This window comes from Neophocaena asiaeorientalis, unplaced genomic scaffold (genome assembly GCF_003031525.2).
Source record: "Neophocaena asiaeorientalis asiaeorientalis breed wild unplaced genomic scaffold, Neophocaena_asiaeorientalis_V1.1 scaffold46, whole genome shotgun sequence".
Taxonomy (NCBI): Eukaryota; Metazoa; Chordata; class Mammalia; order Artiodactyla; family Phocoenidae; genus Neophocaena; species Neophocaena asiaeorientalis.
The window spans coordinates 10,573,540-10,592,432 of NW_020175393.1; the positions used below are offsets into that span (position 1 = coordinate 10,573,540).

The following is an 18,893-nucleotide window of genomic DNA, read 5'->3' on the forward strand; positions in this document are numbered from 1 at the left end:
TGGGAGCTCCAGCCCGGTGCTGCCCCTGCTTCGTCATCGCCCTTAGCCCCCACCACCGGCCCGGAGGTGGTGGTGGTGACCACTGCCATCCTAGGAACGGGGACACAGGTTCTGCATCCCAGGCACATCCCCTTATGTTACCATTTCCCCGTTTTCTGGCAGGAAGATGTCTCCTTCCTTCGGGGGCTGGGCCAGCAGTTCTGTCCCCGCATCCTCATGACCTTCGGAGGTTCTTTCTGCGTGACCTGGCCCCCGTCTACCTCGCCCCCTCACCCACCCCCCTGCAGAGCCCCACTGCTCTCAGTTCTTCTAATTCACCAAAAGCCTTCCCCTGAAAGCTCTCCCCCTAACCCCTACTCAGGCCTCCCCTGACCACCCAAAGTATGGCCCTACACCCACTCCACTGCTCTCCCTCTCACGATTCTTTTCCTTCCATCGCGACTTGCAATTACATATTTATTTGGATGTTTATGATTTTAATGGCTGCCTCACTAGACTAAGTCTCCAAGTGGCCAGAAACTGTTTTATTCCCACATATTCTATCCCAGCATAGGCCTGACCTAATAGGTGCCTCAAACATATGTGGAATGAGAGAAAACAACATACGAAGCCACGCTCCCTCGTGTCACCCTCCGCAGGCTAGCCCTTCTCTCCAGGGTCCTCCAGGGCCGTGGTGAGGCCTCTCACTTGCATCTTCTCACTCCTCTTTCTCTTCCTCCATCCAACTGCATTTCCACAGAAAGGGCAAGGGTCTGTGCTGGACAGAGAGGCCTGAGGACCATTAGGCTCCCTACCCTCCCTACAAGGCCCTACCCTGCTCAAGTGACAATTTCCTTCTCTCTGCCTCCACCACAAGGTCACAGGGCAGGCCTGTCTCAAAATCCCCAATGCACACAAAAAGGCACACGCACAGAACAACTCGGGGCGGGAGTGGGGCGGTGGGGGGTGTTTAAAAGTCTCTGCTGTTTTAGTGTCATGTTCTTGAAACTTCTCCATCCCCAAAGGCTCAGTTCAGGGCCTTCTGTGTGAAGTCTTTAAACAACAGTGTTTCAAAGTTCTCCTCAGCAGTGAGATGGAACCCTTTAGGGCCCTGCTCACTCACAGTTCAGTGTCTCTCCTCACTCAGGAGAGTCCATGTTGCCTACCGGCTGGCAGCTTCAAGCTGACCCCATGTGGGTAGAGGCAAGAGCCCCGCCATCTTCAACAGAGGTAAACAGGCTTCGCCCAGGCTGCCTGGGGCTTTGGGGGTCCTTCCATCCACCTGGAAGCTCTTCCTTCCAGACTGGCTCTTATTTGCGGTCCCTCCTCTCAGCTCGGGACCGTGCTGGCCCCAGGCTCTGGCCTCAGCAGTCCCCAGGGCACATGGCCTGGGCCCAGACTGTAGCAGCTGTGGCTCCAGCTTTCAGATGGGAAAAGGAGGAGTGTCCGGGGCTCTAGAGCCTGTCCCGGCTTCAGTCAGTACACAGCAGTGGCTTCCCGGAGATCTTCAGGTCATCAAAGGGCAAAAGGGCAAAGGGCTGAGGAAGAGGATGGAGAGAAGCAAGATCAGGGCCCGTGGACAAAGGCAGTGGTGGGGGAAGGGGGCTGGGAGACCTATTGGGCCCTATCCTCCCCACCAAGTGTCGTTGAAGGACATCAGGGAACAAATCTTCCTACTAACCCCCAAAACAGTGGTCCCCCAGGGCTTCTAGGGCCTGTTTTTGTTTTGGGAGGAGGGTGTTGGGAAAGGGTACTCACAAAACATTTTGAATATTTCTTTACATCAAACATTTAAAAATGGGAAAGATTCTACAGAAAACCTAGGTTTCATCTCTCTTAAAAAATTCCAAGACCTGGGAATATTGGGCCCACCTTCCTCCTCTGCAAGTATCCGCTGAAGTTCAGCAGAGTGACCTTCAGACAAAAAGACTGTCTGGTCTCCCGCAGGCCCCATCACCTGGCTCTCTCACACCCAGCCTGCTTCTCTGATGCGCTTTAGCTGCACGGCTCCCGTAGGAGTCCAAGTTTGGGCCCCTGGTCCTGACCAATTAAGAACACAGACTGTGAGAGGGGCAGAGGCTTGCCCAAGGTCCCACAGCTGGTGAGCGGCAGAGCCGTGATTTACACCCTGGGCTCCTAACTCCTTGACCCTTTCAGCTATTACAGCGTCTGTCTCCATGAGGGAGGTCCTGGACAGCAGAGCTGAGTGTCCGCCTCTTACATCCTCAGCCAGGTCCTGGGGAGTCTCGTCCTCCACGTTTCTCAGCAGGGAGTCGGCACCTGCCTCGCACAGGGTGGATGAGATGCTTCTGAGGCCCCGGCCCGCGGCGAGGTGCAGGGGTGTGCACCCGTTGAGCATGCGGGCGTCCACCCGGGCCCCAGCCTGGAGAAGGAACTGCACCAGACCCCGCTCGTGGGTCTCCACGGCCAGATGCAGCGCTGTCTTCCCGCTCGTGCCCTCCTGGGGGGAAAGAAGGGTGTCAGCCAAGGCCCTCAAGAGAAAGCATCCCGGGCCTGGGCCCTGGGCTGGGCAGCACCTTGATTGGCTGCCTCACCTGTGCGTTGATGTCAGCTCCGTTCTGCAGCAGCAGTTCCATAAGTGGCCAGTTCCTCTGCAGGGTGGCGATGTGGAGACAGGCCAGACCTGGGATGGGGTGAGGGTGGGGGCTGCATCCACCAGCTAGCTCTCTCTCCCTTTCTTCAGGGGCCTCCCTTACCCCTCAGTCCCAAGGGACCCCCTGCCCACTCAGTGCCTCTGATCACAGGACTGTTAAAACACAAACCCAAAAACCCCCTCAAAAGTCTGGGGGGAAAGGAACTCAAAGTTTCCACCTTTTCAGTCATGTTATTGAAACTTTCATGCTTCAGGGGTCAGGTTGCTGAGTGACACCCCCACACACACACACCGTCCCCCAACACACACACCCTCCTCCATGCACACACACACACTCCCCCAACACACACTCCCCTCCCCATACACACACACCCTCCCCCATACACACACACACACACACACGCACACACACACACACTCACTCACTCACTCACTCTTTCTAAAACTCTACCTGCCTTCAGGCCGCATCCAAAGTCACCTTCTTGAGAGCTCTCTGGATCCTCAGGCCCCCAGCCCCTCCCCAGGGGCCACCTCCTCCCATGAGCTCCCCTAGCCTTTTTGCTAGCTCCTTTCTGGCCTGGGCCCCTCTCTGCTTAGAGAACTAGATTCAAATTCACACCCCTCACCTCTTTCAAATCTCTGCTCAAATGTCCGGGCTCCACGAGGGTTTCCCTGACCACCCTGTTTAAAAATCACATCACCCCCCCGCCACTCCAGTCCCCTCACTCGGCTCTACTGTCTCCACAGCAGTGACTGCCCGTTAACCTCCTAGAGGACTCACGTCTTATGTTTATTGTTTGCCTCAGACATTCTCTGCTTTTCTCACAGATGCAAGCCTGGCTCCTACAATAGTGTCTGGCACATAGAAAGCCCTCAGTACATTTTCGTTGAATAAATTAATGAGTTCATCTAATCTCTATTAAACTGAATACCTTGAGGGAAAAGTTTATCTCTCTGCTTAGCATACAGTAAGTTCTCAATAAATTCGAAATATAACCCATTCATTCATTCATTCGTCCATTCATTCTTTCTTTAAGCAAAGGTATTCTGAGCACCTATGTGCTTAGAACTGGAGATGCTTCATCAGTGGACAAGCTGTGACCCTCCCTTCCCTAAGTGTGGGGTCCCTGTCTCCTGTCCCCTCCTCATCTCATGGGCCCTGAGGCTGCCCGCACCTTGCCAGTTTTGCAGCTGGAGGTCCAGGGAGTGAGGCGGTCCTCTGCCTAGCTCTGGCTGCCCTTCCAGCAGGCAGCGGGCACAGGCCAGGTGCTGGCGCCGGCAGGCCACATGCAGGGCCGTGTCACCGTGTCGGTCCTGTAGCACCCGGCTGGCCCCCTTCAGCACCAGGGCCCGAACTGCACCTGGCTGGTCCAGATGTACGGCCAGATGGAGTGCTGTCTGCAGGCACAGAGAGAGGGTCACGGGGCCACTGCAGCATGCTCCCACTTCCAGGAACATGCTAGCGTGGGCACAGAAATTGCTAGAGGCCAGCACCTTCTTTGAGGACTGCTTATAAAGGCTATGGTCCTGGTCTTCCTTCTGTTACCCCCCACCAAGTTCTTGGGACCCCAATTCTGGAGGCAAGGTGAGGGGAGTGGCCCCCTGCTCTCCTTTTAGGTCGCCTAAGCCCCTGGAGAAAGGATGGAGTGGGGGGCAGGGTCTAGTATCTCACCTTCTGGGGAGACCTCTGTTACCTGAGGTAATGGGGAGAGGTTGGGGGGAGGAGACAGAGGCACCAGGCAGTCTCCACCTGGCAAACTCCTGCTTGAATGCTCTATGCAGAGTCACCTCTCATATTAAGCCTTCCCTGGCTGCTTCCCACAGAACTTGGTTCCCACAGCAGCTGGCACGCATCTCCATCACAACTCTGTCACCATGCTGTGTAATTAGGTATTGACACGAGTCCCCTAGCCCAGGCTTGAGCACCTTGTGGGCAGAGGCTGTTTCTTACTCCTCTCTGCATCCTCAGCTTCTAGCCCAGTGTCTGGCATATGACTTCCTGCGAGAGCAGCCTAAGGACGCTGTGCTGCTGCTGGGGATGGCTGCTGGGACAGACATAGGTATCTGGGCTCAGCCCACTCTTTCCACCCACCTGGTAAAGGTTGTTCTGAATGTCCAGGACCTCCTGAGGCAGCAAAGCCAGGCAATAGAGCAGCACAGCCGGGGCCTCATGAATCACCGCCAGGTGGATCAGCCTGGGAGGAAGAGCCAAGGTTTGGGGTCAGGGCCCAGGCCACAGAGAGTGGGCTGGGGTCCTGGGGTTAGAAGGAACACATCAATGTCTAAGCTGCCACCCATACGGTAGGTGCAGGAAGTGAGAGTTTGGGCCAGGAAGTGAGGGTTGGTGCGGGAAGCCAGGATCCTGGGGGTGGGAGCTCCAAGTTCCCATCTCTGGCCTTCAAGAGGGCCTTGGCTGAGTGAGAGTGCGGGCAGGGTGCTGACGGGACAAGGTCCTTCCTGTCCAGCCTGCCCACACCCCGCTCCCCTCTGGCTCCAGGGCCCTGCCGGGCAGCTGCAGGCTCAAAGCCAAACTGAAAGCTGCTGGGGTGGTGCAGAGGGGGTTTCCAGGGCTGGGCTCCCCATCTCTGCCCGCCTCAGCGGGGAGGACAGAGAAGGCAGGGGTGGGATCACTCCCCTCCCCCCTCAGAAACACATTCCAAGAGACAGAAGCTCTTGGCAGAGGAGCAGGAAGCAGGGCAGAACCCTATCCTGCTGCCCTCCACGGGGCGGCCAGAGGGCCACTCTTCAGACGGCGGGGCGTGGGAGGGGCCTGACCTAGGGCCCCCGCTCCCGTGCGCACCTCCAAGGGGAGGCCTGGCAGTGCAGAAAATGTGTGCTTGGTGGGGGATAAAGAGCCATAACCTGGGGGGCGGGGGGTGGCTAGGAGGGGAAGTTCCAGCCTTGGGGTTTCCCCACATCAGGTGGGGAAAATGAAAGCCGGAGCTGGAGGGTCTAGGCCAGGGACAGCTGCCTCGGGGCACTCGACAGGCGGGTAGCTCAGCTGAAAGGCCCACCTGGGCTGGGGAGGGGGCTGCTCAGGCGGGAGGGGCGCTGGCTCTGGTGGCAGGCGAGGCCCAGGAGAGAGTGACGGAGGGAGGGAGGGAGGGAGGAGAGGGAGGAACCGCGATGGAAATCCCCTCGGCCAGGGCCTGCTCTCTGGTCACATTCCTGCAGCCACCTCCCTCTCTCCCTCAGTCTCCCCTCCTCCCACTTCCTCTTCCTATTTCCATATGTCCCACAGCCCAGACACCTCTGGAGGGAAGAAGGCGCCCCCTCCTCTCAGGGAACCCCCAGGGGAGTCTTGACACCTCTCCCCCCAACCCCCCTTGGGTCTAGACACCACATCTGTCTCTACTAGAGATGGTCAAGGCAGGGGCTGGGAGGTTAACAAAGGAGGGCGGGCTCAGAAGCCGCCACTCCCTGGGTCAAAGGTCAGCCATAGGTATTCTGCACGGAGCTCGCACAATCTTGGTTGTGGGCCTGAGGGCTGGTGATCTGGACACAGAGTACAAAAAGGCCTAGGGTCACCCACTGGGTCAAGAGACTATCTTTCTCAAAGGCCACCCAGGACGCTTGCATCTCCAAAAAAGCAGGTCAAGACAGATATCTCCTGCCTCCTCAGCCCCGTTCATTCCAGCATCCCAGATCTGGGACCCCAGCCCCCCTCCACTCTGTTTCTCACCCCCCCAAATCCCAGCCACCCCCCTCCTGTCGGTGTTTTCTTCTTCCCGAGGGGCAAATCCTCAACTGGCCAGTCCCTGCCACATAACTGTCTCTTACTTCAACTGCCCCGCAGCCCAGTCTCCACCAAGCTCCACCTGGGCCTGGGGAGGAAGGATGAAGTAAAGGGGTCACACAGGACAGTGAGGGGGACTTGTGGGGCTCAGGAGGTGGAGAGTGTTGGTAAGGCTGACTCTAGCCCTCACTTCCCCTTTCTCAGCAGAGGAGGAAGTTAGCTGGGGCAGCCAGCCGCCTGTCTCTCTGCTGGGGCAAGAGTGCCCCAGCCTGGCTCACCTCCTCCTCCTTAGGGCCAGCCTCAGCAATGCACCCTGGCAGCACCCCCAACCCCAGCTTCCTGGGCCCACTGGCAGCCTGTAACTGGCCCCTCTTGTTCCTTGAGACAGGGCATTCTGAGGTCAGAGGCCGGGAATCCCAGATATTGAGCAAACAAGGACGCCCTGTCCCCCAGTAAGGAAAAAACAAAACAAAACAAAACTGGGCTGGTCAGGGGAATTTTCTCTTCCTAGGGATGGGTTACTGATAGATTTCCAAGATGCTAGCTGTGTTTCCAGGTGCCTGGTAAGGGCCCTGCCAAAAGGTGGGGCATGCAGACGATGCCAGGTCCTCCAGACTGGTCCTGGCTACAGCTCAAAAGTGGGTTGAGAGTTAAGTTTGAAAGAGAGAGTGGGGACGGCCCCTTCCAGAGCTGGTGCCTTGAGGGATTCTCACATAGGGGGTGGCGGCTCCTGGGGGCGACCCCGAGTTAGCATTGGGAGGGAGGAAGGGATCCTGTCTTAGCCTAGCCCCCATACTCACGTGTCTCCGTCCTCAGAGATGTAAGTGAGTGCTTCCAGCTGCTGAGGGCTCAGCGCCCCCGCGGCGGGAAGCCGCGAGTCTGGGGCTGGGTCCTCGGTCTTGGGGTCCCCCAACAAGGACAGGGGCTCAGTGAGCGATGAGGAGCCATAGGTAGAGTCAGCCCGCTCCCCGTCTGTATCTTCCTTCTCCTCTGGCTCCTTGGCGGTTCCCGGAGGATGAGTCCAGGGCTGGGGGCCCCCTCCGTCTGAGGGCCCAGCGGCTGGGGCCGGGGTGGGCTCGGGCAGAGAGCGCAGAGAGCGCAGAGAGCGCAGAGACTCGATGCCCGAGTCATACTGGCTCTCATCAGTCTCGTCCGGCCCCTTCCGCGCCTCAGACATCCCCGCGGCGCCGGCCCGCCGGGGCCCGGTCCGAGCAGAATCCGACTCCGCGCCGCCTTTCCGGGTTGCAGGTCCGCCTTGCAGAGCGGGTGCTGGGCCCGGAGTGGCCTTCTTCCCGGGCTGCGGGGGCCCGAGTGATCGGCGAGAAGCGTGGAGAGGCTCGGAACGCTGGCGGGGTCCTAGGCATCCGCTACTCCGGGCAGCTGGGTAGCCCAGTCTGAGGCGCTCGCTCGCCCCGCCCTCAGGCCCCGCCCCCGGCAGGCGCCGCGCTTCCGGACCGAGGCCCCGCCCTTCGGAATCCCCCTTACCCCGCCCTCTGCGTTGGCTCCGAGTCAGGGGTTCCCCGGTCCTGACTCACTCGTGCGTTAATTCACCCATTCGTTCACTCATTCATTTATCCAACCATCCATTCATTCTTTTCCCCTTCCTTCTTCATTCCATTTGTTAATTCCATGCATTCTTTCTTTCCTTCACTTCCTGTTTCTTCATTCATTTTTCCCATTCATTCATTTATTTTTTTTTTTTAATGCTTCCTAGGATCTTTTTTAAATTTAATTATTTATTTATTTAGGCTGCAGCGCGTCTTAGTGGCGGCGCGCGGGATCTTCGTTGTGGCACTCGGTGTCTTTAGTTGCAGCATGCGGACTCTTAGTTGGGGCATGCCGACTCATTGCGGGCTTCTTAGTTGAGGCATGCATGCGGGATCTAGTTCCCCGACCAGGGATCGAACTGGGCCCCCTGCATTAGGAGCACATAGTCTTACCCATTGGACCACCAGGTAAGACCCCATTAGTTTGTTTTTAAAGGAATATTTATTAATCATCTGCACAAGCTGGGCATCCTCTGGGGAGGGCACGTGGGAGGTAGGACGGGGAAGCGTTGCTACCTGTCTCCTGACCATTGCTCTCAATTTCTCTTGCTTTTCCAGGAGACAAAGGGGACACCCATGTCTTTAAAGGAGAACTTCTCCCTTTGGGTCCTGGATAGAGAGTCACCTGTGTCAACTTCCCAGATCACATAGAATTGGACATGAGGATGTGCTTTTTTAAAAAAAAATATTTATTTATTTTTGGCTGCGTTGTGTCTTGGTTGCTGCACACAGGCTTTTTAGTTGCAGCAAGCAGGGGTTACTCTTCGTTGCGGTGCGGAGCGCAGGCCTCTCATTGCGGTGGCTTCTCTTGTGGAGCACTGGGCTCTAGGTGAGCGGGCTCAGTAGCTGTGGCCCACGGGCTTAGTTGCGCTGGGGCATGTGGGATCTTCCCCGACCAGGGCTCAAACCCGTGTCCCCAGCATTGTCAGGCGGATTCTTAACCACTGTACCGCCAGGAAAGCCCAGGATGTGCTTTTTGAAAGTGTTTTTTTTCAGGAAAACTGTTGTCTAAAAAAGCAGAGGGGTCATTCCTCACAGGGATGAAACAGTGGCCTCCGGTGGTGACATCAGGTTAGGGAAGTTTAGTTCCTTATGGTGGGACCAGGATGGGGAGGCCCGAGATATGCTGGGCAGCACTCAGCTGAGGTTCCCTCGGCAGCCCCAGCCCCAGCACATCTTTCCTCCTTCCCCATCCCTACTTTCCCTGGGGCTAAGGAGGCTGTAGGCAAACCCCACTCACGTGGTGATCACTGCCCCATGATTTATCCCCTACCCCAAGTTCCAGCAATGCACTGATAAGGTCATCCCCAAGAAAACATCTCCCTTTTCCATCTCTGGCATTGGGGGAAGGAAGCTGGGGTGTGCACGGGCAGCTACTAAGCAGCTTCCCTACCACCATCCCCATGAAACCTCATTTTATTCATTAATTTGAAAAACATGTATGGAGATTCTCCTAAATGCCTGACATCGTTCTCTCTGCTGGAAGCAAAACCGAGTATCACAGTAACAGTAAAAACCAACAACCCCCCTCCCCCACAAAAAAATTTTCCCATGGTTCCAGCCTTCAAAAAGCCCCCTCAAAGTTACAACAGTGATTGGGCTAAGATAGGAGTGAAAACAGGGTGCTAGAGAGGCACAGCATGGGGCCAACTACCCAGTGGGGTGAGAGGAAGGGGGTTCCGTTTGAACTGGAGATGGGAAGGGAAGAGGGCTGGGAGAAGTACCTAGTCTCTGTTTGGGGAGGGCGTGAGTGGATGGAGAAGAGAGGGGGAAGGGCAGAAGGGAGGAGATGACCCACTGCTCTCCATCCCCACCGACGACCAGAGTGGGGAGGATGTGTTGAGCATGAAGCAGTGAGGAGCCGTGAGGGGAAAGCCCAAGGAAATTGAGGCATCTCCTTCCCTTGGAGTCAGCGTGACTTCAGATGTTCTCAACTTCCTCCCCTGACCTGTTCCTCTCCCAACCTCAAAGGCTGGAGCAAAAAGTACAACCCTAACCACTTGGGTTCAAAATCACCTCCATTTTAAAGTTGCAAGCCGAGTCCCAGAGAGGTGAGTTGGCTTGCCCAAGGTCAAACAATCTGAAAGTGTAGAGCTGCGTTTTCCTGTTCCTAATCCAAAACTTTAAAAATGTTTTCAGTGAAACTTCCTTTCCTTTTTGAAGGTCTAAGGGGTTGGGGACATCTGAGCTCTCCGCAAGGACACAGGAACTCAGGAGCGTGCAGGGACCGCCTCTCTCATACGTGCAGAGGCTGATTTTAAGGAAAAACATACCCCAATCCAGTCCAGTGTCTGGCTCTAAACCATAACAGGTGTTTGGCAGCCCCTTTTCTGGCCACATGAGGTCAGCATTGAGTCACTGACTACTTCCAGAATGTAGCCTGTACTAGGACAGGAAGCCCTTCTGGGGAAAATTTAGGAATGGGAACAGGGACCATGGCAGTGCCATCTGGAAAGATGACCTGGGGACTTTGACTCAGGTCACAGCATGGTCAGGGTCCTGACTTCACTCCCTCAGCTCCAATCTTCAAGGCTGGGCCCCTCCAGTCCTCTTCTCTGTTTTCTGGTTCCCTCTGTGGTGCTCTCACTTCCCATCTATGCCCACTCCAGCCAGGCTCATCTTCAGGAAACAGGCCCAGTTGCCAAGGTGACCAGCCGGTTAGCTGGCTCCTTCCACAGCCCCCTCCTTTCACCCCTCTTTTATCTCTTGGGAGCTCTGGGGTTGGCCAAAAGAAGTTGGGCTACCTCTCTTCCAAAGCCCCCTGAAATGGAGTCAGGAAGGCAGTGGGGCTGGGGGACAGGAGGAAGATTAGAACAACTAAATGGTGAATGTGAAGATCCCATCTGGGTTAGGAAACGCCAGGGTTAGGACCTCTGCTCTCCATCTGCAGTAAGCACTGAACTAGGTGGAGTGAACTGACACCAGAAGAAGGGTTGGAGTTAGCTGTAGGCAGGACTTCCCAAAAATCATGGGCAGGAGAGAGACACTGGAATGAGCCATCAAGTGAGATTCTTCCTCTGCCATGGGGATGAAGGCGAACCATGCCTTTTGGGACCACACCCTTCCTCTGCTTTGGCAGGGAGGATGGACTCACTGACCTGGGGAGGATCATGTAGGCTGGATAGTTCTGAAGTGACAGTCAGGCTGAGCCCCCTTCACCTTCCCTGGAAAGGGAAGAGTAGGAAAATGGAGGCAGGACCAGGAGTGGGAGGTGGGTATGTGGGTGGAGACAGAGGCTGTTCTGTCCCAGAGGAGAGGCAGGACCATCAGTGGCCTTTTCCTCTATTCCCAAAGATCAGATATCCAGGCTTTGCCTCAAGCTGACTTCTGACCCCCAAAGACCCCTATGGAAAGGTCTGGATTCTAGGACCACTCTTTGAGTACTAGCAAGTGACCTTGAATAAGTCACTAACCCTCCCTCTGCCTTGGTTTCTTGTGGGTAAATGGGGAAAGTCACTATATGTCAAAGACTTTAATGTAACACATGACACACAACAGGATTCTGCAGTGACTGTGCACACATAGACTGATCAAGTGTAGCCTTTATCCTATTCTATCATAATGATTGGTTTCCATGTCCTCCTTCCCCATTAGACTTCGTGCTCCTTGAGGACAGGAAATTGTATGTTTGCATTTCTGTACAGGGCACACAGTAGGTATTTAATACCTTTTTTTAAAAGTTAAATGTGATTCTTTAAAAAATATGTTTATTTTATTTATTAATTGAGGCTGTGCCGGGTCTTCATCAGGACATATGGGATCTTTAGTTGAGGCATGTGGATTCTTAGTTGTGGCATGCATGTGGGATCTAGTTCCCAGACTAGGGATCAAACCCAGACCCCCTGCATTGGGAGCATGGAGTCTTACCCACTGGACCACTGGGGAAGTCCCTTAATACCTGTTTATTGAATGGATGCATTCAGGAATGAATGAATGGCAGTTTCCTTTCTGCCCCTAAGCGGGACAGGGAAAAGCACTGTGGGTGGATGGCATGAAGGGACAGGCGACCTGCAGTCACTCAGCCTGGCCTGTGGCCTGTGACTTTGTCTCCTACACCCACAGAAGAAAGTCAGAGCCTTAGAGATTGTCCAGTCAACTTTCTCACTGCCCAGATGAGGAAACTAAGGCTGAGAGAGGGGAAGGCACTTGCCCAAGGTCACACAGCTAATGAGAGAGCCAGGATTAAGAATCTGTAGTCAGGTTTCCTGATCTCCAGCCTAGGGCTATGTACACACTTCACTGCTCCTCTGGGGCTGTTTTCCTAGGGTAGGAAGATGATTCAGTGAAGGCTGGTTTCAGTGTCCCCTCTTCTGCCCTCTGTTAGTCCTTTCTCACATCTAGCTCTAATCCTTTCCTTTTCACCCTATCCCATCCTTGTTCAGATGGGTCTGGCCTCTGAAGTCTGGCTCCTGCCTTAACCCTTTACCATCCAACTGGGAATAAAGCTGTTCCCTAGGGTTCCAAGACTCAATTTCCTTTCCCCACTCTCAGCCCCGGGAACTTGCGGGAACCAAAGATGGGGAGGGATGTTGGTTGAACCGCTGGCGCCCCCTCCACAAACAGACCGAGAGGAGTTTCGGCTTAGATCTTCCTGGGATGGTGCGTGTGGTGAGCAGGGCTGTGAGTGGGGAAGGGGTGCGGGGAGCCCCTGTTGCTTTTCCCCTTTGGGGTGGCCATTAGGTAGGCTTGGGGAAGGCGAGATCCCATCTCACGGAGGGGATGCTATCTTGAAGGCCAGGCAGGGTGACGTGTAGGGGCTGCGGAGGCAGGAGAGTACCTGCCAGTTCCACGGGGGAAATGGTAGTGTTAACGTGAGTTGGGGCCCTAAAAAGGTCGAATGTGTGCAGAGGCGATCTCCCCCCTGGAGTCACTGGGAGTGTGTGCGTGGGGGATGTGCGCCTCTCTCTCCCCATATCCATGCAGGCCCCCCTCCAGGGAGTCCTGAGCCCAGGAATCCTTCCCAGTTTTGGTAACCAGCACATCCCTTGTTGGGGGTCCTACTCTTCAGTCCTCTGAATCTGGAGACAAAAGGAATGGAAGAGAGTACCAGGGGCTCCTCCATCTCCCATGCACACTCGTGCACACATTGCACACGGCACTGGGGCAGAAGCACACAGGCAGGACCCGCAGGCAGAGCCCCTTCCACACGCCCTCTCACTGGGACAAGTGCACACTCAGGCACACCAAGAGGCACATATGCCCCCCTTGCAGGACAAGGCTCTCTGAAAGGCACACATCCCCCAATCTTGTTTGCATATGCTAGTACTGTTTCCCAGCCCGCCTACCTATCTGTACTTCCAGATCTTTCCTCGGATTTCACACCGGGTCGGGGGCCTGCTGTCTGTTACTGTGCCCTCCCTTCCTCTCCACCTTTCTCTCCCTTCCCTTGGCTAGCCTCCAGGTTCAGCCTGGGGAATTGAAAGAAAAAGTCAGGATCTCAGCAGGAGGGTGTGTGGAGGGTTCCTAAAGCTAGACAGTGGGGGGAGGAGAGGGAAAGCCCAGGCTGCCACCAGAAATCCGACTCAGTACTCACCATTGAGCGGCTGTGGGTGCCAGCACCCAGGATGCAAAGGGAATGAGGCCCTGCCCTCAGGGGCACCCAGTCTAGTGGAGGAGCCACACACGTAAACAACTCACTGGGACAACTGTGGGCCAGAATATGATAAGTGCTTTAATAGACCCCCGTACCAAAAATCGTTTTCTCTTGACAAATGGCTGGGCTGCGAACATCTCCCTCCCTGCCCCCCCGCCCCTGTCCCACATCCCCTCTCCCCAGCCACACGCCTCTGCCCTCTGGATATATCCTCCTGGACCACTTGCTGCTCAGGGACACAAACCCCCCTGCCTTTTATCTTAGAACAGGGGTAGATGTTAGGGAGACTCACAGGGGACCTGGGGTCCAGAGTATGGGGAAGGAGACAGGGCTTGGGGTTTCCTGGGAGGTATGAGGCTAATTGTCTGTGAGGGACAGGGAGGTGGATGGGTCAGAGGAAGTGGCTCCTCCTAGGTTCTGGAAGAAGGGAGGGCCCCACCTGTGAAGTGGGAAGGTGATGTCAGTGGGCCCCTCTCCCCTTTCCTGGAATACCTGGAAGGGGTCCAGGCTGGGGACCTACCTTCTCTGATGCCTATCTGTACTCCCTGTCTTCCCTATGCACACCTTCTCCTGTTTCATTGCCATCTCTGTGTCTGTCTTTGGACTCTGTTTCTCTGGGTGCCATCCTATCCATCTGTGTCTTCTCTGCCACCTGGGCCTTCTCCCTCCATCTCTGGCTCTGATCCCTCTGCCTCTGCACTTCTCTATACTGGTATTCCGTCCCTCTTTCCTGTCCTCATGGCTCACTCTGGGTTACTTCTGTGTTAATCTCTGGTCCTGGCCTCCCATCTTGGTCTGACTCTCTCTGCACATTCCTGTCTGTCTCTGCCTGTCATCGCCGGTGTCGGCCTCTGGCCCGCCATCCATCTCTGTGCTGGAACTTGCCACTCCGTCTCACTCCGCACTCATCTTGGCCCCTTTGCCTGCCCTTCTGAGCAGCAGCGTCCCATCCAGCCCTCTTTCACCAAGTCCCTCTGCCGTGAGTCCCACTGGAAGTGCCTGCTCCTCTCGCTGCTCATGTACGGCTGCCTGGGGGCCGTGGCCTGGTGCCACGTCACCACGGTGACCCGCCTCACCTTCAGCAGCGCCTACCAGGGCAACAGCCTCATGTACCACGACAGCCCCTGCTCCAACGGCTATGTGTACATCCCCCTGGCTTTCCTGCTCATGCTGTACGCTGTCTACCTGGTGGAGTGCTGGCATTGCCAAGCCCGCCACGAGCTGCAGCACCGCGTGGATGTGAGCAGCGTGCGGGAGCGCGTGGGCCGCATGCAGCAGGCCACGCCATGTATCTGGTGGAAGGCCATCAGCTACCACTATGTCCGCCGCACCCGCCAGGTCACCCGATACCGCAATGGAGACGCCTACACCACCACGCAGGTGAGGAGCTGGAGGGGAGCAGAGGCCAGTCCAGATGGGAGGGGGTGCTGGGACCCTGCTCGACTGTCCTCAGGGGGAGGAGCACAGGCAGCAGTGAGCTCTTGTGGGCACTGCAACAGGAGGACAAGAACACCCACCAAAATTATAACAGCAAACACTTACTAGCAGCCAGGGTCTGTTCTAACTACTTTACAAATGTCAAATCATTTATTTAACCCTCATGATAACCCTATGAGGTAGGTAACTATTACTCCCATTTTACAGATGAGGAAACTGAGGCTTGGAGAGGTTCAGTAACTTACCTAAGGTCAAACAGCTAGTGTGTGGTGGAGCTGGGATTTGAACCCCGGCAGTCTGGCTCCAGGGTCGGTGTGGTTTAGTGCTTAATGGTTGGAGGTGTTTCACAGGCACAGCCTCACAGGCTGATTAGTGAGGTGCCTGCTACCGAGTCCTCTTTCACAGTTAAAGAGACCTGAGCTCAGTGGCTTGCTCAAGTTCTGCAGCTTCTAAGTGGTAGTGCTAGACTCAAACTCAGGGCTGTGGATCCCAAGTGTGAGGCTCCCAGAGGTGGGGGTCAGCTGGCAAAAAGGTGGAGGTAGGCCTGGGAGGCATGGAGGGTGTCAAGCAGCACTCCGTATACCTGCCGGGGTTAGGCATATTAGAGCCCTGGTGGAAGAGGAGATTTTCCCGGATAAGGGGGACCTCTCCACTGTCTCAGTATTGGGCTGGGTAAACAAAGCTTGGGCCCTGTGAGGATCAGGAGGGAGGCCGGGTACTAGCTAAAGGTGGCAGCAGGGAGACCAGAGACAAAGGGGGTCCACAGGGACCTCCTCTGGGGGGCCCATTTGGAAACACACTTGTAAAAGGGAAGACGGGTAGGCTGTTCGGGGTGATGAGGGGGCAGCGTGGGACAAAAGATGCAGTGGCAAAAGGATCAGGCAAGCCGGAGGGACAATTCAGGGCCTGGGACTGACCCCTAGACAGAGCAGGGCTTAGTTAAAGTGAGAAGGCACATAAGTAGGGATGAGTTCCTAGCCCCGCCCTCATCTCTAACTCACTGATGAAGCTGAGGGCCTCAATGTCTCTGTAAACCCGGTAAGTTCTTACCTGGCCCCAACCGGGAGCTAAACCAGGACAGGCTGAGGGTTTGATCCGGCGCCAAGGGCAGTGATGGGGCGGAGGAGGGTAAGCAGAGAGAAGCGACTCCTGCCGCCTTCCCCGGCGCCACAGGTCTACCATGAGCGCGTCAACACGCACGTGGCCGAGGCCGAGTTCGACTACGAGCGCTGTGGCGTCCGCGACGTGTCCAAGGCGCTGGTGGGGCTGGAGGGCGCGCCTGCCACGCGCCTGCGCTTCACCAAGTGCTTCAGTTTCGCCAGCGTGGAGGCCGAGAACGCGTACCTGTGCCAGCGCGCGCGCTTCTTCGCCGAGAACGAGGGCCTGGACGACTACATGGAGGCGCGCGAAGGCATGCACCTCAAGAACGTGGACTTCCGCGAATTCATGGTGGCCTTCCCCGACCCAGCCAGGCCACCCTGGTACGCCTGCTCGTCGGCCTTCTGGGCTGCGGCGCTGCTCACGCTGTCGTGGCCGCTGCGCGTGCTGGCCGAGTACCGCACGGCCTACGCGCACTACCACGTGGAGAAGCTTTTCGGCCTGGAGGGCCCGAGCTCGGCCAGCGGCAGCGCGGGCGGCGGCCTCAGCCCCAGCGACGAGCTGTTGCCCCCTCTCACGCACCGACTGCCGCGGGTCAACACGGTGGACAGCACGGAGCTCGAGTGGCACATCCGCTCCAACCAGCAGCTGGTGCCCAGCTACTCGGAGGCGGTGCTCATGGACCTGGCGGGGCTGGGCGCGCACTGTGCTGGGGGCGCGGCGGGCGGCTACGCGCCCACGTGCCGCTACGGTGGGGTGGGTGGCCCAGGCGCAGCGGGCCTGGCCCCGTACAGGCGCAGCTGCGAGCACTGCCAGCGCGCCGTCAGCAGCTCGTCCATCTTCTCGCGCAGCGCTCTTAGCATCTGCGCCAGTCCTCGGGCCGGACCGGGGCCCGGCGGCGGGGCGGGCTGCGGGGGCAGCCGCTTCTCCCTAGGCCGCCTCTACGGCTCCCGGCGCAGCTGCCTGTGGCGTAGCCGGAGCGGGAGCGTCAACGAGGCGAGCTGCCCCACCGAGCAGACGCGGCTGTCCAGCCAGGCCAGCATGGGGGACGACGAGGACGACGAAGACGAGGAGGAGGGCGGGCCGCCGCCGCCCTACCACGACGCCCTCTACTTCCCCGTGCTCATCGTGCACCGGCAGGAGGGATGTCTGGGCCATGGCCACCGGCCGTTGCACCGCCATGGCTCCTGCGTAGAGACCTCACTGTGACCCCGGGGCCCTGGACCGGCCCGCCGGCCTCTTCACTGCCCCTCGCCGATGGTGCTCCCTGCGTGTAGCAGGGGGAGTCAAGAATGTGGCCGAGGCTGTGCTGGGCACGGTGCGGGTGGGGTGGGGGGAGGCGAGGGGGCAAGGGACAGACCCCGAAGGGGCCGATTCGAGCACCTCCCCACACCCGCCTTTCCTGAACATAGACAGCTGTGGGGAGGGGAGGGAATCCCGCCCCGGCAGAGTTGTCTCTTCCAGCCCCGCCCCTGAGTTCCTAGGGGGACACCTCCACTTCCCACACTCATACTCACACACTCGGAATTTCCAGTCCCGCCTTTCAACGGATCTAATGACTGTTACGTGGAGACTGCCGTGGGACCCGCGTTGGGCCTCGCCTCAAGGGAGAGGCCCTCGCTTTGCAGCTGGGGAGGTTTACAGGCCAGGGGAAGGGCAATTGGGGCTTTCCTTCCTCCGCAGCCTGGCCCCGCTGGGGCCTCTCTCTACCGAGGGGGCAGTGGTTTGGAGAAGAGCAGGGCTGGCTTCCATCCAAGCTAATGAATTCAGTGGGTCTGAGGCCTGGGCAGGTGTCAGCCGCGATACTCCATCTCAAAGCCTCAAAGCCATGGAATTGTTGATCTCTTCTTGGCGCTGGCCCGGGGTTTCCTCTCTGCCACTCCCTCTGCTGTTGTTTATCTCACTGGGCCCTGGCAGGCTGGGTCCTGGGGGGGACTGTACACACCACGCAGATTTCACACTTCTCCCTCCCTTCCTGCTCCCTGGCTTTGAAGAGCTGTTGCCAGGGGTGAGGGGCAAGGCAAACTGTGGAGGGCAGTGCACCTCAGTCCTTTAAACTGTAGCCTCGTCACCTGGGTTCTGGGAGGGCACTCCCTTCAGAGAGGGTGGGAGACCACCCAGGCAGCATTCCTTCAAGCTGACCAAGGTGAATGAATGACTAAGTGGGGAGAGCAGGAGATAGGCCTGGGTGACAAGGGGGAACTCAGGAAGCTAGTGGGAGTCAAAGAGGAGAGGGTCGTGAAAAGACCCCCCAAAGGTCGGAGTGTCTGTGGGGGACGGCCCTTGCCTCCCCCGAACTTGTGGGGAAGAGTGGAGAGTGGTCGTGTGCAAGCAGAGCCTCTGCAGGGCTGAGGACCTTGTCACGAACCCCAGCTGGAGAAAGACTCATTTCCAGTGGCAGGGTCAGAGGCAGGAATTCTCTAAATCTTGCCCGACCCCTCTGTCCTCCCCTAGCCCGTGAGCTGAAGCCCTGCTGTGTGTCCCAGGGTCTTCAAAGGGGCAAACTGCCTCCGCCGCAGGGCGCTGGCCCTGTGTGCTGCTCCCCCACTACTCCTACCCTGATGTGCTTCCGTGTGCATGTCTGTGTACAAACCCCCTGCCCTCCCAAATCCCCTGGCTAATGTTTTCCCAGCTGACAGTGCCCAGGGATTGAGCTCACATTTCCAGCTGGAGAGGAAAACCCTCAGGCCTCCAACACTGGCTCACCCCTGATGCTTCTCACCTGAGCCATCAGAGCTGCCCCTTTCCCTCCTCCAGCCTCTCCCCTCTTCCTCCAGCCTAGCCAGGCCTGTACCCCCCAAGGGTATGGCCTCCACCTATGCAACATCTCTTCTGGCTCCCCTAACCTTTCCTGGGAGACTAGGGGCCACAGATTGTGGGGACACCACG

The 18,893-nt window shown here is 57.2% G+C and overlaps 3 protein-coding genes across 4 annotated transcripts in view; 1 reads left to right on the top strand and 2 right to left on the bottom strand.

Moving 5' to 3' along the window:
• SLC35B2 (solute carrier family 35 member B2) overlaps nucleotides 1-742 on the bottom strand; it is a 4,167-nt gene extending 3,425 nt beyond the window's left edge. The window contains exon 1 of the mRNA XM_024766179.1: nucleotides 607-742. The gene's annotated coding sequence lies outside the window, so the exon portion shown is untranslated. The remainder of the gene's footprint in view (nucleotides 1-606) is intronic.
• Nucleotides 743-1,380: 638 nt separating this feature from the next.
• Nucleotides 1,381-7,733, bottom strand: NFKBIE (NFKB inhibitor epsilon). Of its 2 annotated transcripts, XM_024766178.1 has the most exons (6): nucleotides 7,130-7,572; nucleotides 4,686-4,788; nucleotides 3,769-3,991; nucleotides 2,535-2,623; nucleotides 2,201-2,440; nucleotides 1,381-1,517 (listed from the first exon to the last, which is right to left on the bottom strand). In XM_024766178.1, exons 1-6 carry the CDS (start codon nucleotides 7,504-7,506, stop codon nucleotides 1,452-1,454), a joined length of 1,098 nt encoding a protein of 365 aa, XP_024621946.1. In that variant the 5' UTR covers nucleotides 7,507-7,572; the 3' UTR covers nucleotides 1,381-1,451. The 2 variants fall into 2 exon arrangements, with proteins under 2 accessions (XP_024621946.1, XP_024621945.1); XM_024766177.1 differs by lacking the exon at nucleotides 1,381-1,517 and having other exon boundaries at nucleotides 1,537-2,440; nucleotides 7,130-7,733.
• A 4,739-nt stretch (nucleotides 7,734-12,472) lies between these two features.
• Nucleotides 12,473-17,213, top strand: TMEM151B (transmembrane protein 151B). The gene is made up of 3 exons (XM_024766070.1): nucleotides 12,473-12,484; nucleotides 14,409-14,849; nucleotides 16,080-17,213. Exons 1-3 carry the CDS (start codon nucleotides 12,473-12,475, stop codon nucleotides 17,211-17,213), a joined length of 1,587 nt encoding a protein of 528 aa, XP_024621838.1.
• The last annotated feature ends 1,680 nt before the right edge of the window (nucleotides 17,214-18,893 follow it).